At 34.5% G+C, this 27,353-nt stretch overlaps 4 protein-coding genes across 4 annotated transcripts; 2 read left to right on the top strand and 2 right to left on the bottom strand.

Moving 5' to 3' along the window:
* Positions 1-2,146: 2,146 nt before the first annotated feature.
* LOC125583477 (cytochrome P450 97B3, chloroplastic-like) lies at positions 2,147-7,619 on the bottom strand. Its single transcript, XM_048750459.1, has 3 exons — positions 3,630-7,619; positions 3,234-3,414; positions 2,147-3,151 (listed from the first exon to the last, which is right to left on the bottom strand). The coding sequence occupies exons 1-3, from the start codon at positions 3,767-3,769 to the stop codon at positions 3,071-3,073; spliced, it is 402 nt and encodes a 133-aa protein (XP_048606416.1). The 5' UTR covers positions 3,770-7,619; the 3' UTR covers positions 2,147-3,070.
* A 22-nt stretch (positions 7,620-7,641) lies between these two features.
* LOC111204133 lies at positions 7,642-13,065 on the bottom strand. Its single transcript, XM_022698338.2, has 4 exons — positions 10,056-13,065; positions 9,826-9,970; positions 9,409-9,705; positions 7,642-9,313 (listed from the first exon to the last, which is right to left on the bottom strand). The coding sequence occupies exons 1-3, from the start codon at positions 10,338-10,340 to the stop codon at positions 9,671-9,673; spliced, it is 465 nt and encodes a 154-aa protein (XP_022554059.1). The 5' UTR covers positions 10,341-13,065; the 3' UTR covers positions 7,642-9,313; positions 9,409-9,670.
* A 1,209-nt stretch (positions 13,066-14,274) lies between these two features.
* On the top strand, positions 14,275-19,702 carry LOC106384806 (polyribonucleotide nucleotidyltransferase 2, mitochondrial). Its single transcript, XM_022698337.2, has 12 exons — positions 14,275-15,196; positions 15,681-17,268; positions 17,359-17,493; positions 17,560-17,736; positions 17,810-17,935; positions 18,036-18,129; positions 18,234-18,280; positions 18,353-18,490; positions 18,565-18,718; positions 18,804-18,929; positions 19,224-19,354; positions 19,437-19,702. Exons 2-12 carry the CDS (start codon positions 16,921-16,923, stop codon positions 19,665-19,667), a joined length of 1,707 nt encoding a protein of 568 aa, XP_022554058.1. The 5' UTR covers positions 14,275-15,196; positions 15,681-16,920; the 3' UTR covers positions 19,668-19,702.
* On the top strand, positions 14,745-15,934 carry LOC106384805. The gene is made up of 4 exons (XM_048749961.1): positions 14,745-14,796; positions 14,905-15,196; positions 15,270-15,313; positions 15,681-15,934. The coding sequence occupies exons 1-4, from the start codon at positions 14,745-14,747 to the stop codon at positions 15,932-15,934; spliced, it is 642 nt and encodes a 213-aa protein (XP_048605918.1).
* Positions 19,703-27,353: the final 7,651 nt, after the last annotated feature.

The raw sequence follows: 27,353 nt of genomic DNA, 5'->3' as shown, positions 1-27,353 counted from the left end.
TTTTTTTGGTTTGCTCCAAATTTAAATGATTATGTTATGTTTATATAATTCCGTACATTCTTCATGATTTAATTCCTTTTTAAAGAATTTAGTGGAGAATTGAGTTTAAGTTGTGAAGTGGCAAAGTGGTACTAACCACCATGAAGAAACAAACATGTATGATTGAGTCCTTATGAATGATTGAAAATAGGGATAATTTGTAAATTAGTCAACTAACGGTTTGAAATTTGATAAATACACCTTCTATTTTATTTTTGAAAACTACACTTTTTTAAATGTGAATTAACTTTTTTACCCAAATAAGATAGACATTGCATGAAGATGTTTGTCTTGAGACCAACATAATGAGCTGTTAGCTGTTATGTTTATCACTTATCAGTTTATTTCGACGCCATATGCCATTTAAGATACACGCTATTACCAACAATATTCTATAACTAATTAATATCCAGCGGTTACGTGATCCAACAGGTTTGCTAACTTGTCCATGTTGGAAGAGGAAATGGCGTTGGATAACGCTTCCTCCCCCACGCATTCTCAGGCCCCAACAGTCGACATCAACTCACCTTTTGTCTTTAACTCTGCACTGCTTTCATCTCCAGCTCCTTTATCAGATCCTCTTGTTGATAATTCTCTAGCGGCATCAGATGAAAATCAGCTACAACATTGTAGCTACAAGCTCCAATAGTTCTGATATGGCACAAAAAATATATGGTGTGGTTCACAATTGGGAGTAAGGGAATGCGTGAAAGATATAGTTGTACTCATGGTTGTCGATTTTGTGTAGATATTCTAAAGATTTCTTTTAAACAGTCTTTTTAAAAATAAATTAGGAATTGAGAAATATTAAGATTGGACAATTTGGTAAATTTATATATATATAAGTGTATTTTTCGAAAAACTGAAATAATAGTGTAGTTTTCAAATTATAATCTTATTTGAGTGTATTTCTCCAAATTTTCCCTTGAAAATATGTCATTTAAACTGAAAAAACAGGCTGGCTTTTTTTATTCCGTGGTCTTTCTACATGCCACTAATCAATAATGATTTTCATGATTGTAATTAGTTTCAGATGATTATTTGAAATAGTATATAAAATCTCCTTATTATGTGATACACATTCCAATTTTCGTTTCATTTTAATCTGATCGATCCTGCGTTTGCTTTTGCTTGATCTTATTTCAAGATTTGATTTGATTTGCTGTTTACAAAATCGATAGAGGTGTTAAGTGCTATAAACTAAGAAATTTCATTTTTAGTTTCTACTAATTTTTCTAACTTCATACGAAAAAAAGAAATTGTACTGAATGCTTAAATTAAAAAAAAATTAGTTTTCTTTATTTTGTCACAACCCCGACTAGCTCTAATAGCACCTCCGATGTAGGGTTCTACCCATTAGAGTTCTAAACATGTGTATACGCGTATGTATATATATTATATACGTATATGCAATTGTGGGATCCATAATTTTATGGAAATCCCAACCTAAAGTTTCTAAAAAACAAATTTCTTAGAAACTTTAGGTTGGGATTTCCATAAAATTATGGATCCCACAATTGCATATACATATATAATATATATACATACACATATACACATGTTTAGAACTTTGATGGGTAGAACTAGGGCTGGGCAAATAAACCGAACCCGAAAATCTGAACCGAACCCGATCCGATAAAAATGAATCCGAACCCGACATAAATACCGAATGGATCTTGTTTTTTTGGTATTTTGGGTTATGGGTATTATCCGAACCAAACCCGGACCTAAATGGATATCCGATAGAACCCGAAACATTTAAAATCATAAAAAGAACTACCAAATATGATCTTAATTCTTAATATGTATCCAAAATACTATAAGATATAATTTAACTTCTAAAATAATTATCTGTTACTTGAAGGTTGATGGTGAAATGTAGCAGTTGACGCCTGAAGTTTTTAGATTTTGGTTTTGTTTTCACTGAATAATGTTTCTCATTTCATGAGAACTTAGTTTTTGTTTTATGATTTCATTTACATGGTTTTCTTTCTATCACTAACTATGTTTATCTTTCGCTTGATTTTGAATGATCATGTTTGATGTTTTTCTTATTTTTGAATCGATTTTACTTATGTTTTGGCTATTAAAATATGTACAAATCATGTATTTTAAATCCGAAGAATCGATTTCATTTATGTTTTAGTTACAAGATAGGTACAAATCAGGTATCTTTAATCCGAAGAACCGATTGCGATCCGAACCCGAAACTACACTGAGTTATATCGGTTCTTCGAAGATTTACTAACTCCGACCCGAACCCGATAGAACCTGAACCGGTCCCGAACCAAACTTTTATATAATCCGAATGTGGCTGATTTTAATAAACCCGAAAAACCAAAACCCGAATGGATAAAACCAAAATCTGATTGGGACCCGAATGCCCATGCCTAGGTAGAACTCCTCATTGGAGGTGCTCTAAGAGCATCCGCAATGGTGGACTCCTTCTTGGAGTCCTTATCATTATTATATTAATTTTGTTTTTGTGTTTTTTTTGTTTGAATAGTTAAGGACTCTAGTCAAAATAAATGTGTCCAATGGTGATTTCCAATTAAGAGTTCTTAGAAATAAAAAATAATTTTTTTTTAAATTGAAATTGAAATTTTATTAATTACATGATTAAAAATAAATATACCAGAAAAGAGAAGTTTAAAAATGTATAAGTTTAAAAACTATAAGTTTTTCAATTTCAATTTCAGTATCATTTTCTCAGAACAGTTGCTGAATACTTTGACCATGGCCTCCAAATACAATGCATGGAACGCAGGAGTTATAGCTGCAACACAGATCATCATCAATGGCCATAAACATAGAGAGAATAACAAAAACAGCTTTACTTACCTCTTCTTCTTAACTTCCAGGTATCAAGGTCAGCATGTATCAACCCTTTTCCCATGACGGGCTCTAAGATCTCAGCATGAACTCCCTAACGAAAAACACAAAGAAAAGTTACTTGATGGTGGTACCAAAAAAAAACAAAACAAAGACACTGGCTGACTCCATTACCTTGTCATAGGAAAACGCGTTCTCTCTAAGGACATGCCGCAACAATAGGATCAGAGATGACAACAAATGCCTTTGGACCAAACGCAAGTTTGTAAACTCCTCCATGCTTTAAAACATCATCACAGAATCAAAACAACAAAATTCTCAACTTTAAGATGTAAATCAGAGTAAGTCTTAATAGTATATACCTCCATGAACCAGTCGTAGAGGGATAAGAAGAGAGGCTTCCCAAACAAATCAGAGACAGCTCCTTCAGCAGTGGGAATTGAACCCAAACTTCCACCGCTTAACAGGTTTCTAAAAAGGTTGCTCGCATTGTCCAGAATATTACAACTACGCTTTGGCTCTTTGGTATTAGTTGATTGGCACCTAAAAACGTCACCCACAAAAACCAAACTCCATTATTACTAACAACACAAGTCTCTTACTTTGTGTCTTCTCTAGTTCTGTTTTTCACATATCCACAATAAAAATCTACTAAAGCTATCGACTTTAGCCATCTTTACCACAAACATCTATAGATTGAAGCAAAGAGCTTCAAAAATCTAATCAATCTATAACTAATCGAAAGTAGAGAAACCCACCTGATGGAAAGAGAGGGTCTCTGTGAATTTCCAGTTTGAGGGTAGAAACCGAAGAGGCAGGGATCGCTCCTACCCACAGGAAGACCACCACCATGGAAGGAGCTCGAAGGGGCAGCGGAAAAGAAAGACATGGCTGCCATCTTCAGATGAAGCCGAAAGGAAAGACATGGCTGCCATCTTCAGGGGCAGCGGAAAGGAAAGACATGGCTCCACATGGCTCGATCCACATAGAAATCAATTAGAGAGCTACAAATCTAGCATAAAATCAAAGGAAAGGAAACGAAGAAGGAGATGGACAGAAATCAATGAGAGAGTCAAGCCGCCACGTAAACAAGGATTCGATCCTTAAATTCCTTATTTACGGATCAATCCTTGTATTATGTTGCTCAAATAATAGTTTTTTAATCTGATAAACATTGGATGTGGAGCTAAGGATCCTTAACGGACCCCCATTGCAGATGGTCTAAGGCCTATGAAACTGAAGGTCCATCTACTAAGGTTCTTTTCACTTGCCAGTAGTCCCTAGTAGCGACCAGCAGCATCGATTAAAATGTTGTTCATTACATGTTGTTGCGTGACTGATCAAGTGTAGTGATCAGTGACAGCAATTTCCAGTCGATGTTATTTGCGTTTTTATATGTTACGTATATAATTATATTAGCGCTGAAATGTAATTCAAAACAATTATTGTTATTTATTTATAATCATCTATATTAAATAAATATAAACAGTCATTTTTTGATATTTAATATAATTATTTATTAGATGAAATTTTTTACTCATATGATTTTATGATCGTGATTTGGTTGGATTTCAGTTAGTATTTATAAATATTATCTTATTTTTTTGTTAAAGAAATAAGAAAATTTTGATATTTTTCTCAAAATCCCAAATTTTGCTCAAAATCTCATATTTTGATAAAATTATCTTATTATCTTAAATCCTTGCCTATTAGATTTATTATTTATAAAAATTCTATCAAATACTTTTCACCAAATAAAACATCTCAGAAAATATTCGGAATTATCTGAAAATGATTTGTGGTTAAAATTTCACGTACACAAATACCAGGACATTAAGTAGCTTCACTGAGCAACCGAGCACGTCATGTTTTCTCGATCTAATTCCTTGCTTCTTTTCTGAATTTTCTTAGTTTATCAATTTATTTATGTACCTTAGATGGATTCTCTGTGCTAAGGCTAGGCAGCTTGACTTGTGGTTTGATCACAAGAACAACATAGTGAACAAAGAAGGAAGTAGGATTAACGGAATTATCAAGAACGAATTGCAGATCACATTGATCAAGCTACTGAATCCAAACCATCTTAGCGAATTCAGAGCAGATGCTCCTCCTGCTTGTCTGGTTAGGGAAACAGTACGCGGTGGCCATGCAAGTACAAGTAGAAAAAAAATATGAGAGATTCAGAGCTGTTGAATGATTTAGCCAGAGAAAGCGGGAAAGCAAACAAAATTTTATGACACGTGCGTCAAGATCTTATTCATGTTCCTTGTGTTTCCAACTATGCCCCACAAGAGTCTCGGATTGTGTCGTCGCATGTTTAACACAATCCTTTTGTTTTTTTGTTGAATTTTGCTTATAGCTTGATGGACACCTTTGTTCGAGGTTCTGTATAGAGAAGCAGAACTGACCAGTGACCACAATGAAAAAGTTAAATAACTCTAACCCTGAAGTTAAAGATAGGAGCTTAGATATGTTGTCAGACTCTCTGTAACTTGGAAAGAATATAACTGAAGAAAACTAGATTATAACCAGCTTGAAGTGGAGTTTCACGAATCTGCTCAATCACTTTCTTAAGCTCTGTAGCTATATATCACAAGTTCTTGAATAACAACAAGGAACATAACCGGAGATGACAGCTATGATGGTCCTGACATCACCTCCACTTGAATCATCCAACTAAATTGGTTTATTCAAACCCTTATTTAGACTGGAATTTGACCAAAGCCAACAATATCAGTCTTGAAACTGCCATATCACTTCCTGATTTACTTATGTTAGAACTATTTTTTGAACATTATGAATAGTGTATTCATATGTCAAAAATGAAATTTTATTTGAATGAGAAATGGAGGTCTAATGTGTGTGATTTGAGAAACTTGTATAAAGTAGTAAATACACACATTGGATATTTGAACTTGGATTTGGGTTTTTTGATTTGTTAGTTGGATTTTGTGTTTATTAACTTAATCTTATAAACCAAATATATGTTAATCTTTTATGTTGATAAAATATAAAAAAGAAATTCATTTTAAAGTATATTATTTAGTTTAAATTGGTCAAACAATAATAATTTTACTTTTTAATTTCTTAGTCAAAATGTGGAATAAATTCACATAATAATTGACAAGAATTAAAGACTTCATTAGTGCATCATGGAAGTTTCATTTCTTGGTTGAAAAATGAAACTTGTGCTTCTCATTATTTTTCTATAAAAGGACATGTTAGCATTATAGAAAATGCACACATCAACACCAAAAGAAAAGTTACATTCTTCTACTTTGAATGGTCATGTTAGTATTTTTTTTTTTTTTGTGTCTGAGAGTACAACACAAAGTTAGGTTCGACAGATTCTGTTTTTCGATGATGAGAAACAGAAACATATGTAGTTGTATCATGGGAATCTGAGTGCTATGAAACTGTCACACTACAGACATTTAAAGATTTAAGGAAAAAGATTAACCCTTTCGACTATGCAATTCTTCTTTATTCGTTTATTTCAGTATTATAATTATAATTTTTGTTCTTATTATTTTTATAAATATCAGGTATCCCCAATGTAGTAAAATAAGGTTTCTACACTCTTAAATCTTTAAATATTGTTTATGCTTTTGCACTAACAATACTGATATTTGTTAAAAGTTGTTTTTAAGAACAGGTTATGGAAACATGAATTAGAGAATTCTTGGAACCGGAAAATTCAAGATGTGTTCATCATTCTAACAATCAAACTGGAAAATGCAGGGAATTTGAGAATTCATGATGATGAAAAATCAGCACATCTTATTTTGGATTATGATTATTTTGGAACAACTTAATTTCATTATTAAGTACATGATCATGAGAAAAGAAAGAAGATTTTAGTTTTAATGGTGAAATATTTTAATGTTATAGACAATACTTTTGATCTTTAAGAGATCAAATAGCATGGATGGAAATGGATTTTGTGAGTCGACGCCCCAAATTAAGTTTGGGAGAGGTCTACCACATATAAAGCTGTTTGCGGTAGGAAATAAAATGTTTGTTGACACTGATCAAAACCTTTATATTTCGTCAATGCTTAAATGAAATTTGAAAAAAAGATTGACTATGCAAAAACAATGAGAATTCTAAGACCAATATGATTTAAACTGACATGTGTATTGATGGTACAAATAATATCTTGTAATGATATGTATATTTGCTAAAAAGCAAAAATATGTTTTTGGAAAAATTCAAATCATATATATTCTGGATTTATAAATCAACTTGAGAGAATTATGAAAATAGTTGTATGAAATATGTAAATTTCTAAGAATGAAACACATTTTAAAGAAAATTGTAACGATTTTTGAAATTGTTTTTTTATTCATTTAAATCTAAAGGAGTTGTAGATTAACTTTCTAAACTCTTAAGAAATGTTAAATGTTAATATGCATGTTTTTGAGTTATCTCAAGAAATGTGGAGAAACTTTGCTTACCATATAAAGTCGTTGGCAAGAGGTCAAAAGAACTTAGTGATACTTACCCCAATGATTAAAAAAAACTTGTGTCAAGCACTGAGTATTGTGTACAATGATTACTTGTATCTTGAAAAAAGATGACAAAAATTATTAGACAATTGATCTCGACTAATCTCAAGTGATTATGTTCACTATGATGACAACCTAGGATCCTTTTATTTAAAGTGTGTCATGAGATCAAATTTTTATATCATCAAAAGGAATGGGAATTAAGATGAGGTTTGACGGTAACTCTACCTAACTGACTGGAGATCCCACGAAATAGGTTCAAGGAGACAACTAAGTCAAACTAAATCTGCCCAAAGCACTGTAAGACTTGTGTCCATAGCTACATGTAAGGAATAAAAGATAAGCATTTGCTTTTAATGATTTGTGTCCATAGCTTTGAGATATGAATGGAGTAGTACATGATACTCCTCTAAATAAAGTTAACGGCAAATCACCTTGTGAGTGTGAATGCGGCCATTTCTAGGAGAATGAAGGAAAAGCTCTATTCTCCAAGTTCACTCATGATTAACCAGGACTGTTCACATCCAAAATGAACACAACAGAGAACCTAGTTCCATGAGAGAATGAAACTGTGTTATAGTTATTGTCTCGGTTTACACCAAAGTCTGAGGGGTTCAAGACATCATGGCCACCTCCGAGTTCGAGTAAATCTGATAGCTATTAACAATGACTGGTTTAAGGCTGAAAAATGCTACCAACTCATCATGCAGTGAATTTCTCGTTTGTACTCTTTAAAGTTCTTAGTTGAGTCTTGTCGAGTCTTGTCTATGAAGTCAAGTCTGTCGAGTCGTCTGGTGTCTAGAGTCATTTCTATTCATGTGGGGGATTGTTAGAACTATATTTTTAACATTATGAATAGTGTATTCATATGTCAAAAATGAAGTTTTATTTGAATGAGAAATGGAGGTCTAATGTGTGTGATTTGAGAAACTTGTATAAAGTAGCAAATACACACATTGGATATTTGAACTTGGATTTGGGTTTTTTTTAATTTGTTAGTTGGACTCATGTTCATTTACTTAATCTTATAAACCAAATATATGTTGATATTTTATACTCATAAAATTTTAAAAATAAATCTATTTTAAAGTATATTATTTAATTTAAATTGGTCAAACAATAATAATTTTACTTTTTAATTTCTTGGTCAAAATGTGGAATACATTCACAGAATAATTGACCAGAATTAAAGACTCTATTAGTACACAATGGAAGTTTCATTTTTGTGTTGAAAAATGAAACTTGTGCTTCTCATTATTTTTCTATAAAAGGGTTTGTTAACATTATAGAAAATACACACATCAACACCAAAAGAAAAGTTACATTCTCCTACTTCGAATAGTCGTGTTAGTATTTTTTTTTTTTTTTGTGTCTGAGATTACAACACAAAGTTAGGTTCGAGAGATTATGTTTTTCGGTGATGGTAAACAGAAACATATGCAATTGTATCATGGGAATCTGAGCGCTAAGAAACCGTTACACTACGTGGCGTTTAAAGCTTTAAGGAAAGAGATTAACTCTCTCGACTCTACAATTTTTCTTTATATGGTATTGTAATTTTAGTATTTGTTCTTATTATTTTTAAAAATATCAGTTGTCCTCATTGTAGTAAGATAAGGTTCCTACAACTTAATATGCCTTAATAATGTGGCTGATATTTATCTAGCTAGTAATCTAATATTGTAGACAACACAAGCAAAGGTTTCGTCGTGATGTAAATGGAACCGGAGCGAAGCCATTTTGTGTTTTATTTTTAAAATAGCAACTAGAGTGTGATCCGTACGTCCGTACGGATGTTAGTATTGTTATTTTATAAACTAATATTTTTTTATGATTAGTATTATATATTTATGTGTCACCGTATAATTAATGTGTAAGTATTGATATACTTTCTTGTAACGCAGACGATCCTGCGCCTCTAGCAAGTTGAAAACCTGCCCAAAAACCGACAAAACAAATAATAAATCAAAACAAATGTGATTTTTTATTCTAGTGACTACTAAAAATTAAAATACAATATAAGGGGCACCTGTGATTTTGCCAACGTAATACATCCCATCTTTTCGTCAAGTGTCAACTCGTGGTTAGATTGAAATTCCACAATCAGCTCTTCCTTCCTGGTTGCCACATAGGTAAGAAAGTAGTGGCAGAGTTCGAAGGGTGATGGATCAACAATCAGTCTTCTTCCCAAGCTCATTCCGACTCTGACCGCTCCAAAGGGTCCTCTCCAAGCTATGCTTGATACTGCCACAGCCGCTGAAGCTGCGTTTAGTGCAGCAATATCAGAATGTCTATTTCCCATTACTGACAAAGCCGTGGAACAAACCTGTATCACAACACAAACGGTAAACTAAGTTCTGTTTTTTTCTTTTTTTTGGCAACTACTGTAAACTAAGTTTTATTAGAGTGTTATTTGACCCAGAGAACAAAAAATTATGCTTCATACCTGAACTGTCATTCCCATATGTGGTCTTATCAAGGGAGTAAGAGCTCTGTAAATCAGAGATCCACATAGCCTTTCCCATGGCATAGCATCGACCAAGCCAAGTTGGCATTTCACATCTGGCACTTGGATCTTCACGGTAGTCTCCCTGCAAATACAAATTAGACATACTAAATCAAAAATCTAAACTAATTTATTGAGTTAAAATAGATTAGTTTGAAATGCTAACTCACCATCAGCTTAAACGGTTGATTAGCTTTCCTACGGGAGCATATGGTTGCGAGAATCACCATGCCACCATCTTTCAGTATTACCGATCCTTTTGTCCGAGTAGCAATAAAGCCTGTTTCAAACTTTATAATCCTCTCTCCAACTTCAGCTTCCTCGATAAGGACACTCGGAGAAAGGACAGGACAAGAAGTATGGTAAGCCCTGCAACTGAGAGGAGCATCCGATCTGGACCTTGAAAATCCCATTGTTGTCTCAAGCCGAGGATGAACATCACGCTTGTTGGACATGCAGGCCCGGCCCAGATACTCTATTGGCTGCAAGGTAATCGAAAGACGTTAAAAAATTAAACAGGGAAAAACACAGGACTCTATTCGAACACGGCACATCTAGAACAGCGTGCGAACAAATCAACCAACTTCCCTACGAAAGTTATTGGAGGATTACAACTATGTCGATTATAACACAATAAAAATAAATTGAGTGAAAAGTAGCCTAGAGAACGCTCGAACTTGGGACCTCTAATAAAGCGTTCGAATAGATAACCAAGCACATTCGTTCCTGGCACCTCTATTGTAGAGTTGGAACACATAAATCAACTAAGCTCAGAGAAATTCTTGAAAACGCGAAGGAGTAAAACCTTTCATCTTGTAACTCGATAAAAAAATAAATTAAGAGAAAAAGTAGCCTAACAACCTCGAACTTGGCACCTCTAAGGCTCTAACCTCTAAGAAAAAGTAGCTAATAAAACAACTACATTAGCTAAGATTCTTACCAGAGAAGAGCAAAGTGTTAGCAATTCACCGCAAGGACGAAGATCGATCTCCGAGCCTTCAAAGATTCGAGGACACAATTTCAGAAGCCGCTCCATGAAGAACCCATGTGAATCATCAGGCTTGTTGGACATGCTTTTGATCCAGGCCCGGTCCAGATACTCTATAGGCTGCAAGGAGAAAAAGTATTTAACAGGTTAGGAAAACAGGAGAAAGCACTGTTTGAACAAGGCACCTCTTGAAAAGCGTTCAAACACATCGACCAACTACGCCACAGAAATTCAATTGTACAGATGAAGGAGTAAAGCTATTTCATTTCGTAACACAACAAAAATATAATTGAAAAAAGTGGCCTATCAGTATTTGAACTTCGCACCTATGGAAAGCGATCGAACAGATTAACCGATTGCTCTAAAGATATTCTAGCGAAGATGAGGGAGTAAACTTGTATCAGATTGTAACTGAATATAAATAATAATTGGAGGAAAAGGTTGCCTAACACTTTCGAACCCGGGCGCCTCAAGTACAACGTTCGTTCACATCGACCAACTACGCCACATAAATTCAATTGCAGACTTGAAGGAGTAAACCTATTTCATTTTCGTAACACGATAAAAAAATAATTGAAGAAAAAGTGACCAATAACATTCGAACTTGGCACCTAAACGATAGCTATCGAACAGATCAACCAATTACGCTAAAGATACTATCGTGTACTTCAAGGAGTAAACGTATATCAATTTGTAACTGAATATAAAATATAATTTGAGGAAAAGGTAGCCTAACACATTCGAACCTGGCACCGTTAACCCAACACGGAATTACAGATACCAACTACGCCAATCAAGATTCGTACCTAAGAACACCGACGTGTTAGCAGTTCACCGGAGGGACGAAGTTCGATCTCGTTGCCTTCCAAGATTGGAGGACGAAGAAGCTGCTCCATGAAGATCCAACGCGTCTTGTATGTGACTTGCTGAGCACGGCGAAGCATCTTCGTATGATGGATGCTCGAGATATCTTCGATCTCTGTGGCTTCAAAGACTCGACGATGAAGACTAACAGATCTGTTAAATTCTCCAACAAAGCCTCTCGCGAATTGAGTATCTAACGATTTGAGAGTCCGCGCCAATAAGATTCCGTGAGACTCGTAACGAGAGCGACATGGCCACATCGTCGTCAAAACCTCACGGGGCTTTATCAAGATACAAGCGAACTCTGTGGCTTCCGAGATTTTAGGGCGAAGAAGACGCGTGGATTTCTCGGCATCGTCTCGTCGGGAGATTTGAGAAAGTCGCGCTCTGAGATTCTGATTCACGACGTTTCTCAGGTTGCGCCACATCATACTGGATCTGATCTCGTTACTAAGGAGAGAGCGGTTGGTTTGAGGAAGACGATGAATTTTCTGTTCTTGTTAGTAAGGAGAGAGCAGAGCGGTTGAAGAAGATGATGGTTTTGAGGGAGATTTAATTGTGAACTTTCTGTTACAAGAAGGAAAAAAAAGATACTCTATGACTATGTACAGCGTAGACCCTTGACAACTTTGCTTTCATTGGTTAATCCAAAATTAACGGCGGTTTGATATAACCGGACTACTCTAATAATTTTCTTGAAGTACAAGCAAAACGGTCGATTTGAGAATAACCCCGCCAAATTCAATCAAAGAGCTTCTTAATTTCTTATTGGGTTTAGATACCAAACCCAGCCCGTTAAGGCCCATAGGTTCACTTCTATTGTGTCGGTGCAGTCTCGTCGTTTTGCAATGCACCATTGGCTTGATTGATCTGCTTATCCGAGGTTTGATTCGAGCCGGTTAGGAGAAATAACCGGATTTTACTAGCTAATTTGTCCGGTTTAATATAATCGTAAACTAAACCGTTTTTCAAGGTTATACCAAAGCAGACAGAGAGAGGAGCAAGCGTTCGCCGATCGGAGACGCGAGAATGGCGTTCAGAGGGAAGGTGTGAATAAACTGAATATGCTTTCCTCTAATCTTTAACGTCGTATACAAAGTATATATACATAATCATATGACCTAATAACCGTCATATCTAACCGGCCTAATATACATCATATAGCTAGCCCAATACTCCTAGGTCTAGCCCAATACTCCCCCTCAAGTTGGAGCATGGAGATTGAGAATGCTCAACTTGGACACTAAACGTTCGAACTGTTGACGGCCAAGGGACTTGGTAAGTAAATCGGCCAGTTGATCGTGTGTGCTTACATGGATAGTAGAGATAGTGCTATCCAAAACTGCATCTCTAACAGCATGACAATCTGATTCAACATGCTTAGTTCGTTCATGAAAAACTGGATTTGCAGCAATGTAGATAGCTGCCTGACTATCACAAAACAAATGTACTGGCCAGTTTTGAGGACAACCGATTTCCTGTAGTAACTCTAGAAACCAGAGAATCTCGTCTAAAGCATTCCTCATTGAGCGATATTCTGCTTCGGCCGAAGAACGAGCAACTGTATCTTGTTTCTTTGTTTTCCAAGAGACCGGAGAACCTCTTAGAAGCATGAAATAAGCACTTAAAGAATGCCTTGATACCGGGCAGGAGTTCCAATCTGAATCGCAATAAGCTGTCAAAGTCAAATCTGTATCTGACCGAAAAATAACACCCTGACCAGGGTTAGACTTGAGAAAACGAACAACTCGTAGAGCTGCCTCCCAGTGTGTGCATAAACTGAGAGAGAGCATGAACAGAAAAGGTAAGATCCGGTCTAGTAATGAGGTGATAGAGAAGACGTCCAACCAGACGTCTATAGCGAGATGGGTTCGTCAGAAATGGACTTTTATCCCTACCAAGCTCATGACGTTGTTCCATCGGAAAATTAACAGGCTTGGACCCAAGCATGCCGGTTTCTTTAATTATCTCCAGAGCATATTTTCGCTGTGATAAGAAAATCCCTTCGTCATTGCGAGAAACCTCAAGACCGAGAAAATATTTTAGCTTTCCTAAGTTTTTCATGTGAAAACAAGTGCCTAGATATCCTTTGAAAGAGGAGAGAGCATCATCATTATTCCCACAAATCAGTAGATCATCAACATACACAAGAACCCTCATCTCAATTGCATCTTTTCTGTATATGAATAGAGAATAGTCTTTGTATGATTGAGTAAAACCATATTCCTTTAGAGACGTAGATAACTTGGCAAACCAGCACCGTGGAACTTGTTTGAGACCATATAAAGATTTATGAAGGTGACACACCTTTGTCGGGTCTGAATGTCGAAAACCTTGTGGAAGTTTCATATAGACTTCTTCCTCAAGATCACCGTGTAAGAAGGCATTATGAACATCCATCTGATAAACCTCCCACTTATTTACTGCAATGATTTTAAGCTGAGTACGCACCGTATTCATCTTAGCCACCGGTGCAAACGTCTCAGAATAGTCTTCTCCTTCAACTTGATGATTTTTGAGAAATACTAAACGAGACTTATGTCGTTGGACAGTGCCATCAGCATTGTATTTTATTTTATAAACCCAGAGATTTCCCAGTGCTTCTTTCCCTTCAGGCAGGTCGACAATGCTGAAAGTATTATTTTGCTCAAATGCATCTATTTCATCAACCATTGAATCGCGCCATACTTTATCTTGCAAAGCTTCTTTATAGCTCTTAGGCTCAACCCCTGCTAACACTACTGCCAGAAAAGCTTGATGGCCTTTAGAGAAAATGGCGTCAGATATGTAATGTTCAAGAAGGTATGGAGTGTTACCTGGTACCGTAGACGAAGACTTTTATTCTGGCTCGAGAAGAACGGGAAGTGTATTATCAGTGCAGCGGACATTGTAAAGCAAGTAATCATCCAGTTGTTTTGGTGGTTGTTTAGTGCGATGAACTCGTCCCAAAGGGATAATTTCTGAGCTAGAATCAATTGTCGGAGCAAGTTCTGGTGGTTGTTCAGACATGGATAACAGATCAGCAGCGACTGCAGGAGTTGAATCAGCTGCGACAACTGGTGTCTCTGAAGCAGTAGTTGCAGGCTCAATAACCGGAGCATGAGAGGAATCAGGTAACACTCCATACCTTCTTGAACATTACATATCTGACGCCATTTTCTCTAAAGGCCATCAAGCTTTTCTGGCAGCAGTGTTAGCAGGGGTTGAGCCTAAGAGCTATAAAGAAGCTTTGCAAGATAAAGTATGGCACGATTCAATGGTTGATGAAATAGATGCATTTGAGATGATGAAGAAGCTGGTGAAGAAGGTAGGAGCCGGGACTCTAACGCCGGAGCTGAAAGATAAGCTCAAGGCTTGTGTTCCGGATTCCAAAGTCGTGATGGGCAGAGCCAAGCGCGGTCTCTACGCTGGACGCCATATCCAGTACGGTAACCGCGTCAGTGAAGACGGTGGCAACAAGTCAGTCTTTTTCTCTTTCTATCTCTCTCGCAGTCTGTTTTATGTGTATTTGTGTTTCTTGTGTTTGCTTTAGAGCTTGTGATGCTTTTGCTCTATATGAAGCATCTAAGAAGTTGGGTTGCTGAAATGGAATCTGGATTTGGGTTTGAACCTATTCAGTAGCTCTCCAGATCTTAGGTGGTTCGATAGACTCAATAGTGCCTTGTTTTGTTACTTTATGGATTGTAGAAATGTAGGATTCATGTACCTCTGCGTGACCAAAGTTATCCACTTTGGAGATATAAACGTAGGATTCAGGCACCTCTGTGCGATGAAAATTGCATTGTTGATCTGATTTTTCTCTAAACTGAATATGTATACGAGCTCTCTCATCTCTCATATATGCCTTTTTAAGTCCCTTCTATGATTCTGAGTGGTTTTGTAATTTTTTGTTAATCTTAAAAGTTGTAAGTTTTTGTAACTTTGTGGTGTGATTTGCAAACAGGTCAAGAAGATGTTGGAAACCGAACGTCCAGGAGAAGCGATTGTTCAGCTACATATTCAACCGCCACATTAAAGTCAAAGTCACAACGCACAGTGGAGCAAAGATACGCTGAGCTAGGCCAAATGGAAGTAGCATTTGTAAGGAAGCTCGAAGAAAGTCGTATGGAGATAAAGGCGGAGAAGAGAAGGGTGAGGAAGAAGCTTCTCTCGAAGCTGGAGGGTTGGAATCACACCAAGATGATCATGGGTGGTTAGAAGCTAATACTTTCTGAGTTTCTTCAACGTTACATTTTTTTTTATGCTATGATTGAACTCGATCAAAACCTATCCGGATTGCTTTCGATTAATCTAAACTAAGAACACAACCAATTTAATGAGTTCACGACCAACGAAAGTTACATTAGACTCATTCATTCCTATTCTAATCTCTGTTAAGAGTTAGGCGAGTCAGATTACAAACACGAGCTAATAGCTAAGATACGTAGTTGAGACTCTTTTTCGTCGTCGAGCTTGATCTTCTTGCTTTTTCTCTCTTAACTCTGTTTTCTCTATTGTTGCAGGTTGAATTCTGTTTTGATATGACTGATCTCATGGCTTAGCTACAGATAATAGGAAGGCAATACCGTGGTTTCTGTGGATGATATGGAAGAACCGTAATTCAGTTGTGTATGCTAACACACAAGACTCACATGAACGTCTAGTGAGAGAGGCAGTTGAAGAAAACGAACCTTTTGGTTCAGTTTAAACAAACGGGAGTCACAACATGGAGCATCTGGTTCATCTTGTAAGGTAACAGAGACATGGTCGCCGCCTTTGGAAGGAACTGGAGAAATGCTTGTCTTCATTGTGGTGTAGCTTGGATAGCAAGGGACTACTAATGGTATAATTCCTCATCATGCACGAGACGCATCGTTTTGGCTATACAGAGCAGCATAGATCTTGGAGTTCCTGAGATGTGAGAGCTTTAGATTATAGGGAGGTTATCGATGCAATCTATGGCCCGGCTTACTGGCCAAGGTACCCGTCTCTCCTGGAAGAAATCTCATCTCTTAAAGCAATGTTTCACAAATATCAGGTTCCACTAATCTAAAACTCCCTAAATTTTCTCAAATCCAATAAGCCCCTCATAGAAACGTTAGAGGATAGACATAAAATATATTTATCCCCTATATATATATAAACCCTTTTATTAAAAAAAAGCATAGAAACCCTAATCTTAACCTGCAATTCTAGGATAAACAATGGCCTTTTCTTTTCTTCGATCTTGCGTCAAGTCTATTGGTGTGTCTCGTCAACTGATAGTCCTGGAATCTAAAGTAACTTGTCTGGAGCCTCATGCTCCAGGTCCGTTGACGATTGCATCTAAGATAAGAGCTTTTTCTTCTTTTACTCGGCGTACGCGGACTAGATCCAACGCCCTTAACCCGCCTGTCATTGAAGCATTCCAGCTTGGATCTAGCATAATTAGCCTTGAGATGATAGACGATGAAAAAAATCACGGTTCTGTGTTGTGTCACATGGATGGCACTACAGTACGATCCAAGATTATCATGTCCCACGACAAATACAATGATGATAACTTCTTACAGGTGCGTTGTTTCTTAAAAATACGTTTTAACTTGGATATGGATTATACTAATCATCTACGATATTTCGTTATGGATACTTTTTGTTTCAAGGTTTATTACGATGAGACTAGATATGGTGAAAGATGGAGATCTCATGACCCAACTGATCGAGAGATCATGTGTTCTCATATTATTGACAGGTCGATAAGACCATTATTTACTGCTGGATTCCCCGCTAACGTTATGGTATAGTAATTGTTACTTTAACATACAAATTGTTCATTTTCAGGATCATAATTATTGCGTTTGTAGGTAAATGTATGTGTTTTGAAAACAAACTGGAAACATGAAGCTGATGCTGAGTTAATGGCGATTATTGCAACTTCAGCTGCTCTTATGAAACTGAATATCACTCAGGCTGGACCTATAGGAGTCATCCGTATTGGAAGGATTAATGAAAATATCATAATAAATCCTACCATTGACGAGGTAAACGTGAGACACAGTTTCAGTATCCTCCTATTTATTTTTCAGTATCATTGATGATTTCAAATTTATGCAGCAACGTAGAAGTGATATCAATTTGTTATACGTATGCACACGTCAAAACCCTATCATGGCTGACCTGGTAGCTAGTGAGATCTCAGAGAGCGATCTAACAGCTAATCTAAAGCTAGCTCAGCTAGAGGTAGCTAGGTTACACAAATTCTGTAAATCCTCCGTACATTTTTTTGCTAAAAAAAACAATTTAATATATATTGGCGACTTGGCGTTCTACTTTTGTGTAGGCTGTTAAATGCATTGACTCTCAAGTAAAGCTGAGAGAACGTTATCAGATGGACAAGAAAGACACATCGAATTCCAAGAATTTTCAGGATACAAGTTATTTTCACTACTTTTAGTGATTTTAATCTGTTTCCACACACAAAATGTGTGTGGCTAGCTAATACTTCTTCCACGGTTTCATTCATATTTTATTTTTGTAGGAACTCAATCATCAAATCACAGTGGACGTGAGGTTGCTCTAGGGCAGGTTAGTCATGTAGATAAGGATTTGCTTTAATATAGCTAATATATATGTTTACCATATTTATGTTTGTCACAGGCACATTGTACAGAAACTATATCGGACGTCAACAGATTTGACGGGAGAAGTATTCACCAAATAAGACCACTACACTGTGAAGCTGGTTATTTACATACGTTGCATGGGTCATCACTTATGTCATGCGGAGAGACACAGGTTATTTTGTGTTGAACGAAACGTCAAGTGTAATTATTTTGTCTACTCTTACTCAAACCTGGTTGTCTTTAAAGGTATTATGCACTGCATCAATTGGTAAACCTGGAGAAACACAAAGCGTTGACGTGCTCCCAAGAAAAAGTTTTCGTGTTGATTATGATTTTCCACCATTTTGTACAAATCATATCGTAGACATTTTTTCACGTCGATGGCTCGAAATTGGCGACGGTATGTTCCATAGTTTCACAGCTTTATCTTTCAATATGCTCCAAATAGTTTTCAGTATTCTTTTGTTTTCTTTTATGTGTGGTAGGAATGTTTACTGAGAAAGCCTTGCTTGCTGTCATTCCCTCTCAAAGAGATTTTCCATATGCTATTCACCTTAACTCAGAGGTGTTAGCCTCAGATGGCTCTTCATCGACAACAAGTGTTTGTGGAGGTACCCATCAATTTGAATACGTCATACGCGTAATAGTTTTTTTACAGTTAGCCTATTTTTATAAGGTTTTAAGTTCCTTATCTGTTCTTGAAATTTCGAGTGCCATAAACATTTTAAAATGAATCTTATTAAAAATTTTTTTTGGCAATTTAGAAGCATGTCTGTATAATACAGTAATTCTATAAAATTTGGAGGCTAAAGCCAATTTTCATCGGGCTGTGACTAGGACCGGCCATATGTTAATTTTGTAACTTCATACTTAAACTTCATATCTAAAATGGTTTTGCTTCTCAGGTAGTATAGCTTTGATGGACGCTGGAGTTCCTATAAAAAGTCATGTTGCAGGTGTCTCTATAGGTCTTGTCACTGATATGGAGACATCCAACGGACAGCTAGAGAACTACCGTATAATAACTGATACATCGGTAAGTTGGTTTACTTTTTTCTTCAATTTATGTAATGATTTTTCTGGTTGAGTTGAGTTCATAGAGATAACTTGTTTTTCAGGGTTTAGAAAATGACTTGGGAGAAATGGATTTCAAAATTGCTGGTACACGAAATGGTATAACAGCAATTCAGTTGGATGCAAAGTCAACTCTACTCTCGTTAGATGTCATTGGTGAAGCTTTAAAGTATGGACGTCAAGCCCATCTTCAAATTCTTGACCACATGGAGCAAGCGATAAATTCCCCAAAAGAAACTTCTTATTATAAGGAAAGAAGGATTGAAGATGTTTGACCAAAAAAAAAAAGGATTGAAGATGAAACAGGTAATCATTTGAAGCTTTCAAGTTCTTGAATTGTCGCCAGAAAATAGATTTTCCTTTATGTGATAAACTATATGTACGGGATGATAAAGCTATAACCGTCACTTTGCTTATTCCAAACCTTTTATTCATCGTTAAGAATCCTAAAATTGCATTCAACTTGTGTGTTCATCAAGAATATTATTACAACTTAACCTGAGGAGGAAGTTTAACAACCGATCACTCTTGCCGTATAATCAACACCAACTTCTCTCTTTTAATAGGCATAACAGAATTCTTGCCAGTGCTAGCTGTGGTTGATGAAAGCAGAGAGCAGTTTTCTCTCATTCTCTGTATACTTGATCAGCTTTGTTGATATCTTGGCAAAAGATATAGGACACAAAGAATTCAATGTATTTCTTCTCAGTTAGGTATTAACAATATCCATCCTCCAAAGGAGGAAGGAATACTGGATATATGTTTCCTATGCGAATTAGGAAACATATGGATAGGTTCTGAATAGTTTTAGATAAGTTTACTATTTCCTTTTTCCTATCTATAGAAAACAAAATAGCAATGCTAGTGAAACTATCTTTTAGAAACACAAATCACATTACAGTTTACATTGAGTGAACAACGTCTGCAAAATGCTTACTCCAAGATGCAAAGTAGACTGAGTTCACAATCTTAACAAAATATAATGAAGTTGAAGAACTGAAGCATAAACTCAAATAGAAAATCAGATGATTGATTACCTCAAAAAGCAACCAAGGAAGAAGAAAACGGTGACTTATCCAGAAAACATTAGGAAATACATAAACTAGTTTTCTTCTGACAAGAAAACATTAGGAAATACATAAACTAGTTTTCTCGTGATAAGAAGTTGATATCTCACAGTCAGGGCAGGTCCTCTCTGCACATAGAACAGTCATTTTTTTCTCCAGAACCATTCAAGGAGACATTCTTTGTGACAAACATGGCCACATACCAACCCCATATGTGCAGCAACTTCGTCGGATAATTTCTGCAGGCATATAGCACATGTGTTAGTACGCTGCTGGCTAATTTGGTCTCGAACATTCGAACGTTTTCAGTACTGTTGTACTCAGGGGCGGATCTAATGAGGAGGGGGCAGCTGCCCCAGTAAAAGCTAAAAGTAAAATTATGTGCATAGGAAATATGTAACTCTCTGCAGCTTAGTTGGTTCCCGTCCGTATTCTGCCCCCACCAAACCTCAGTTCAACCCCCATCAGCTCCCTCTATTTGCCCATTTTACTTTCTTTTTCCCTCACGAGAGGTGGTTCGGCTTCAGGCCCGGCCATGGACACATGCTGGACTCCAGCAGCTGGAGGCACATTTGCACAGGGCCCATCACATTTTTTGCATTTTCTAAGCTTAGATTAGGACCCTTCTAAAAAAAAAAAAATTCTTTTAAGAAAAATGCCTCAAATTTGTCTCTGCTCAGGGCCCATAATATTATTGAGACGGGCTTATTTGGCTTCATTCTCTTTCCTTAAATTATATAAAAAAATTCCTTTATCATTTTTAGTTTACTTTGTATATATCATCGTAAAACAAAAATATATACTATTTATTAGTTAAATATTTTTATTCTGCCCCTACTCAAAATATTTTCTAGATCTGCCACTGGTTGTACTGTTTTCTTTCATCCACCATGCATACCTCACCTGTCTTTCTTCAATTTCGAGCCTGAAATTTGCTCTTTCGGCACCTTGCCATATACGTATGCGAACGAGTATGCAGCAACTAGCAAGGCATTCCCAGTTCTTGTTTTGACCGTAAACTGGAAGATGGTTGGCAATGTGTTGAGGAAGCTCTTCTTGAGTGTCTACAAACAACGCATCTGTCCTGTGTCGATATGTAAATTAGGTCCATACACGCGGGGAGGAATGATTACATTGTGATTCATAAGTATGTCGTGCCCGGTGACGGGGCGGAACACCATGCGTTCAAAATCTATGCTCCTTATAATAAGAGTGCTTTGAAGTCCTGGCACTACGTGGAAACTCAAGGGATATTATTCGACAATGTTATATCAAATTCCGACATGGTTTAATATGTAAGTCCCCTGCAACACAAAATTGATAATAAAAAAATTAATGCAAGTTTTTCCTGTTTTTTTGGGATTCTTAAATAAGAACTTCTTAATGTCCCGTCTCCTTTGGTTAGATACTATGCTTAGATACTATTAATGAAGTCGTCCTAGTTTAATTTTTAAACTAATATAGAAATAATATATTTATATAATTATGAATTTCGTTATCTATAATTTCCATAATCTCATATTATCGATTACCATAAAAATTATGTAATATTTTAAATTTAAATCTATATCTAAACTATTAAAATAAGAATACATTTAATACTTAGCCCTGAATTTTCCTCAATAATTACAAGAGATTGCCACCGATCAAAAACAGTAGTTTTACATATTTGCTAATCCATTAATTTCCTGTGCCAAAAAATTGTTATTAAACCATTATGTCATGTATAGAAACTATTTAATTAAGTTCGACCGGCACATACCTTATATTATTTGAAACCAATACTCCTGTAAAACCTATGACCAGTCGTAAACCTATGATCATGTAATTTATAATTTAGATTAGTTCATGTTTCTTCATATCCAAACAATGATAAACAACAATCTTCACATCAACGATTTCTTAAGCATAATATAATGAACTCAAATTAACATTGTCTAGATTGGTTTTGATTGTGCGTACCGACATTCTGTATATTGATCTAATGAAGCTATGGTTTGTCGGTTTTTTTTTGGTTTACCGAATTTATAATTTCTTTAAAATTCTTTATTTTGTTTGTTAGTATATTAAGGATACCATTTGATTTTTTTCTATATACAAATGGGGTGATTGGTAAGTGTTGTGAGTGTTCTCCACAGCTCTTTTTTTTTACATCCACTTTAGTTTACCAATCATGTTTTAAGAAAATATTTAAAGCTACAGCCATAAAAACTAAAATAAGAAACAAAACAGTTTTAGAAATCAATTTTTCTAGAACTTTATATTTAGTGCTCTGCAAATAATTAATCTACAGCTACAACAATAAAATCTACAACTATTATTCTAAAACCAAAAAATCAAAGCCACAGCACTTACTAATCATCCCCAAAATCGAAACAAAATATGCCATTTCCTTCCAAAACTAAATACCATTTAAATAACGATTCCTACTTCCACGCAATGAATATTAATTACAGAAAATCATAACTAAATATTCTTTATTCAAAAAATAAACAACATCCAAACTTAAGGCCATGTTCTATCAATCTTATAACTTATTCTATATAATGCAACATTCTTCTGACATCCTATGAATTTCATAGTATGAATAAGTAATTACTAACCGCTGTGCATTCTCACATAATCTGAGCAAGGTTTTTCTCTTCATTTATAGCTGTATATCTTGAATTTGGTCTTCATACCGTCCAATTTCATGCGAAACATAAAAAAAAAGTCTAATATCAGTATATTTTAATGGTATAAAAAGATCAACATAAAGCACTTTCAAAAAAAATAGATACAACATTTTTAACCAACTTATACGACAGCTTCAAATATCCCACGAGCTACACAAACATTCAACATTGACTAACATGTTGTCTTTTGTAATATTATCTTTAGGCAGAAATGTTTTAACAACGCCTTACCATGTCTTTTGTCCCTTCCCCATGTTTTTTTATATCTGACAGCTTGATTTTATGTCCTTCTCCCTTCAGCCGTATATTGTATAAATTCTGTACATCCAGTAAGAGTAGTTCATATAGAGAAAATTCAAAGAGATATGTTGGAAACAAGACATGAATGTATACAATAACCAAAATATTAAAAAAATATATACACTTAAGCTATTGACATTATCAAATTCGGATGAGAAGCATTCACAAGTGACTATTTCTTTTATGATTGTTGAATTCAGATAAGTAGAAGAAGAATAGCTAAGAATACCTCTGCGCCTCTCCTTCCATAGTAATGACTCTCAGTTATGACTCCCAAAGTCCCCTCACTCCCAAATCAAGCAGGTCAAGTTGTACCTGAGACAAGTATCAACCATTAACTCAAACCTACAACTAGCTGTTTGATGAAAAATCATTACAGGACACAAAAAGATTGAACGAAACAAAGTTTCTTCTAGCTGGTGAATAAGTAATAATCATACGACTGGAAGCATAAATTAAAAAAAAAATGGAAACAGAATCAAGGACAAACCCTGCAGCACTCTTTCTAGCACGAGAAGCTGTCTTCATGGGGGTGATTGTCTTCTATCAATGTGGTTTTTGACTTTTTGATTGCATGTCTTGAAAGTCGAAACGTGATGGCCGATCTACTCATGGAGACTAAAGATCTATCGACATAATAAAGAAACGATCAAAGTGTTTAGGTCTTGAAAACACTAATCGTTTAATCTGAATCCAAAAAAAACCATGAGTCTCTAACATTTGATAAAATAGATCGATTGACTTGGCAAATACATTAGTTGAGTGAATGAAGTTGATAAACATAAAATAGTAGCTTTCAGTATGGATTTGATTCTTCAATCCATTTTTTCTATAGATGACAATCGAAGCCGAGATAAGAGAGAGAGAGAGAGGTAAGCCAACGGACAAAAAGTTAAAGAAAAATTTTGGATACACGTTTTTTTTTTTTACTTTTCCAAAAAAATAAACAGTTAGAAAATGGGCTTTGTTTACAATTATTTTTTGGGCTATAATGTTAATCTATTTATTGGATAATGCATGATAAAATCAAATAGTATATCCCAATGTTAATAAATATGAAATCAATAGATTATATGTAGATTCAGGTGGTCAATGTTATTAAATATCAAAATAAATTTCAGATAAAAATATTTAGGTATACTTTACTTTATGTACAAATTTATATTTGATTTTTCAATTTATGTGGTATAAAAATACCTGCATAGATATGCTATAAAATAAATATATACAATTTTAAATTGATACAATCCTTTTTTTAAACAAATTATATTCACACTCTATATTAATACATAGTTTTTTGAAAAAATATTACTATCTAACTTATGAAACACACATCCAATAAGAAAAATATATAACACAATACAATAAAAAAATGGTCTGAATAAAAAAATATATGTATGGTATGAATAATAAACAAACACCCTAGCGGACGCACAGATTTGCCAGTTTAAGTTAAATACGATGTTTAGCACAACTGAGAATCGATTTGAGGAACGAGTCACGGGCCGACAGGCCGATACTATCCGGTTTTCAAAATACTGCAAATATGTAATATGGAAAATGTATTTTATATATTATTTAATATATATAAACTATAAATTTTATGAAAAATGTACATCCGCTCGGGCGCGCGGATCAAAAGCTAGTATACTATTAAAACATAAGACCTTGTTTACAGGAGTGTCATTGCCTCATTTAAATTAAAACTAGACCCTGGTCCGCGTGCCAGCGCGGGTATGAATTTTCGGTTTATGGTTATTTATTTAACTAAATGATGTATTTGTAATATTTGATGTATTATATTGACCAAGTAAATAATTTTTTTGGCATCTTAAACCATCTATTTACGATGAATATTCGATATCATATAAAAAATTGAACAAATAGACGTAATTAGAGAATTGTAGACGATATATAAAAACAATGGTTATTAATGTAAAATATGAATAAATATTATATTATGACTTAGTATGGCATAAAAGATTATAAATTAGTTATACATGTTTAAATAAAATAAAATGATTTTTAAACATCTATGAAAAATTTAACATATAAAAAAGGGCGATGAATTAGTCGTCAAATTGTAAATAATTTCATAATTTTATTAATAATAAATTATTTATAGTCTTTGTTTTTCGTCAAGATAATTATTAAATGTCCATAACATTAATATGTTAAAAGGCCATATTATGAAAGTCCATGTTGTAACCGTTTTTTTTCGGGAAGTGTAACAAAAAAAATTACATTTAACTCTTTGTTTTGTTTAAGTTTGTGTCGGTAAAAGATTAAAAAAATATCTCTATCTTTTTCAATGTTCAATTTGAAGCTTATTATGCGGAAATCATACGCAAATATAGGCAATTGGTTGAAATCTCTATATCTTTATATTCTTATAAATTTTAAATTTATTTTTTCCTCTTCTGCAAGCAAATCAATTACCGAAATAATAGATCAATTGGTTGGAATCAAATATATTCTTATAATTAGTGTAATTATTGTTACAGTTTCTATATTTAATAGGTACATTAAAGATACGACATTGAAGATATTTTGTTTTGATTAATAGAAGATATTGGATTTTGAGTTTGTATTTATTGATTTGTTTTTTTATAAAGCTTAGAAAATCAATAGGATGATTGGTTGGTTGATACATCCTATACAGAAAACGAAAACTATAGGTGGCTTGAATATAGTACATCGATCGATGCATGATGTAAGTTGACTATATAAAACTTGAACATGATCTTTTCAAACTAAAGTATAGGTAGGTTATATGCATTTGTTATATTGTAGTTAATATATTTTAAATATTACATAAGTCAAGTGATTCACGTTTTCGTAAAAATAAAATTCAAGTTCATTATTGGGCCGTACTCGTACATAATAAGCTACGTTAAATATGATGTATTTTTAGGTTCATTTAATGACATTAAGTTTAAATTTGATTAAGGAAAAATCATTAATTTGACTGGAAAAGACAACCATTAAATATGTAGGTTTATATAATGACATTAAGTTTAAATTTGATTAAAAAAAACTTATTAATTTAACTGAAAAAGATAAGCATTAAAATAAATAGTTTAATTTAGTTCTCAGTGGCAAGGAAATGTAAATAAGTTAGAAAACTTAGGAGTATTTTTTAATGAGTACTTCTCTTTTAATAACAGAGATTGTATTGATTATTTATTTAAACTAAATAACAAAGTTTCCCAAAATTACTCAACGAAATCAATTAAGATATATCGCAATTAAGATAGATCGCCACTTGAGAGACAAACAATACCAATTATAAATCATGGATTTAGGTGGCATCACATGTTTATATTTAAGTGGCATCTAAATTAAAAAAAAAAAATGACAATGGCATCACGAACACTTCACATGTTTATATTGTAATGTACCAGCAAAATGTACTAGCAAGATGTTCTCAAGTTTGTAATCAAATATCAAAGAAAAGTTTACTAATACACATAGTTATGCTATATGTTTATTATTAACTTATATTCGTGCTATCACTACAGCTGTATAGTAAAAAAATTATGACTACTTATAATTTGTTCCAGCCGGAGCTTTCGTCATGGGTTCGATTTTCTTTGTCCATCCATAGACGTTTTAAGTGACAAGAAAATCCGGATTTCTATGGCTCTCTTAGTGATTAGTCTTTGATCCTATAAAACTTTTGGGATCACACCAAGGTTATCAAAAAATAAAAATAATAATAATAATAATAATTTTTATTAAAACTTCATATAGATAATACAAATATATTAACTCATATTTTTCAAGTTTATAATCAAATTTAATGCAAAATTTTCAACAATACTGATAAACAAAATGAAATATATTAAAATATCCCTCAAAATTTAAGAAGTTTTCAATATTTTGAAATAATTTAAAAACTTAAGGATTCAACTGTGAT

Source organism: Brassica napus, chromosome C3 (genome assembly GCF_020379485.1).
Source record: "Brassica napus cultivar Da-Ae chromosome C3, Da-Ae, whole genome shotgun sequence".
In the NCBI taxonomy this organism is placed as follows: domain Eukaryota; kingdom Viridiplantae; phylum Streptophyta; class Magnoliopsida; order Brassicales; family Brassicaceae; genus Brassica; species Brassica napus.
Note: the sequence above shows the minus strand (reverse complement) of the source record. Positions and strands in the feature narration are given on the sequence as shown.

Excerpts from the sequence above, each read along its gene's own strand:
- LOC125583477 (XM_048750459.1), bottom strand. The coding sequence starts at position 3,769 with ATGGCAGCCATGTCTTTCTTTTCCGCTGCCCCTTCGAGCTCCTTCCAT. Across the intron at positions 3,415-3,629 it reads AGACCCTCTCTTTCCATCAG|GTGCCAATCAACTAATACCA; the intron begins GTGGGTTTCTCT and ends TGACGTTTTTAG. Across the intron at positions 3,152-3,233 it reads TCTACGACTGGTTCATGGAG|CATGGAGGAGTTTACAAACT; the intron begins GTATATACTATT and ends GATGTTTTAAAG.
- LOC111204133 (XM_022698338.2), bottom strand. The coding sequence starts at position 10,340 with ATGTCCAACAAGCGTGATGTTCATCCTCGGCTTGAGACAACAATGGGA. Across the intron at positions 9,971-10,055 it reads ATCAACCGTTTAAGCTGATG|GGAGACTACCGTGAAGATCC; the intron begins GTGAGTTAGCAT and ends TTGTATTTGCAG. Across the intron at positions 9,706-9,825 it reads ATATGGGAATGACAGTTCAG|GTTTGTTCCACGGCTTTGTC; the intron begins GTATGAAGCATA and ends GTTGTGATACAG.
- LOC106384805 (XM_048749961.1), top strand. The coding sequence starts at position 14,745 with ATGGATAACAGATCAGCAGCGACTGCAGGAGTTGAATCAGCTGCGACA. Across the intron at positions 14,797-14,904 it reads TGAATCAGCTGCGACAACTG|GCCATCAAGCTTTTCTGGCA; the intron begins GTGTCTCTGAAG and ends TTTTCTCTAAAG. Across the intron at positions 15,314-15,680 it reads TGAAGCATCTAAGAAGTTGG|GTCAAGAAGATGTTGGAAAC; the intron begins GTTGCTGAAATG and ends ATTTGCAAACAG.
- LOC106384806 (XM_022698337.2), top strand. The coding sequence starts at position 16,921 with ATGGCCTTTTCTTTTCTTCGATCTTGCGTCAAGTCTATTGGTGTGTCT. Across the intron at positions 18,130-18,233 it reads CAAGAATTTTCAGGATACAA|GAACTCAATCATCAAATCAC; the intron begins GTTATTTTCACT and ends TTATTTTTGTAG. Across the intron at positions 19,355-19,436 it reads GTATAATAACTGATACATCG|GGTTTAGAAAATGACTTGGG; the intron begins GTAAGTTGGTTT and ends CTTGTTTTTCAG.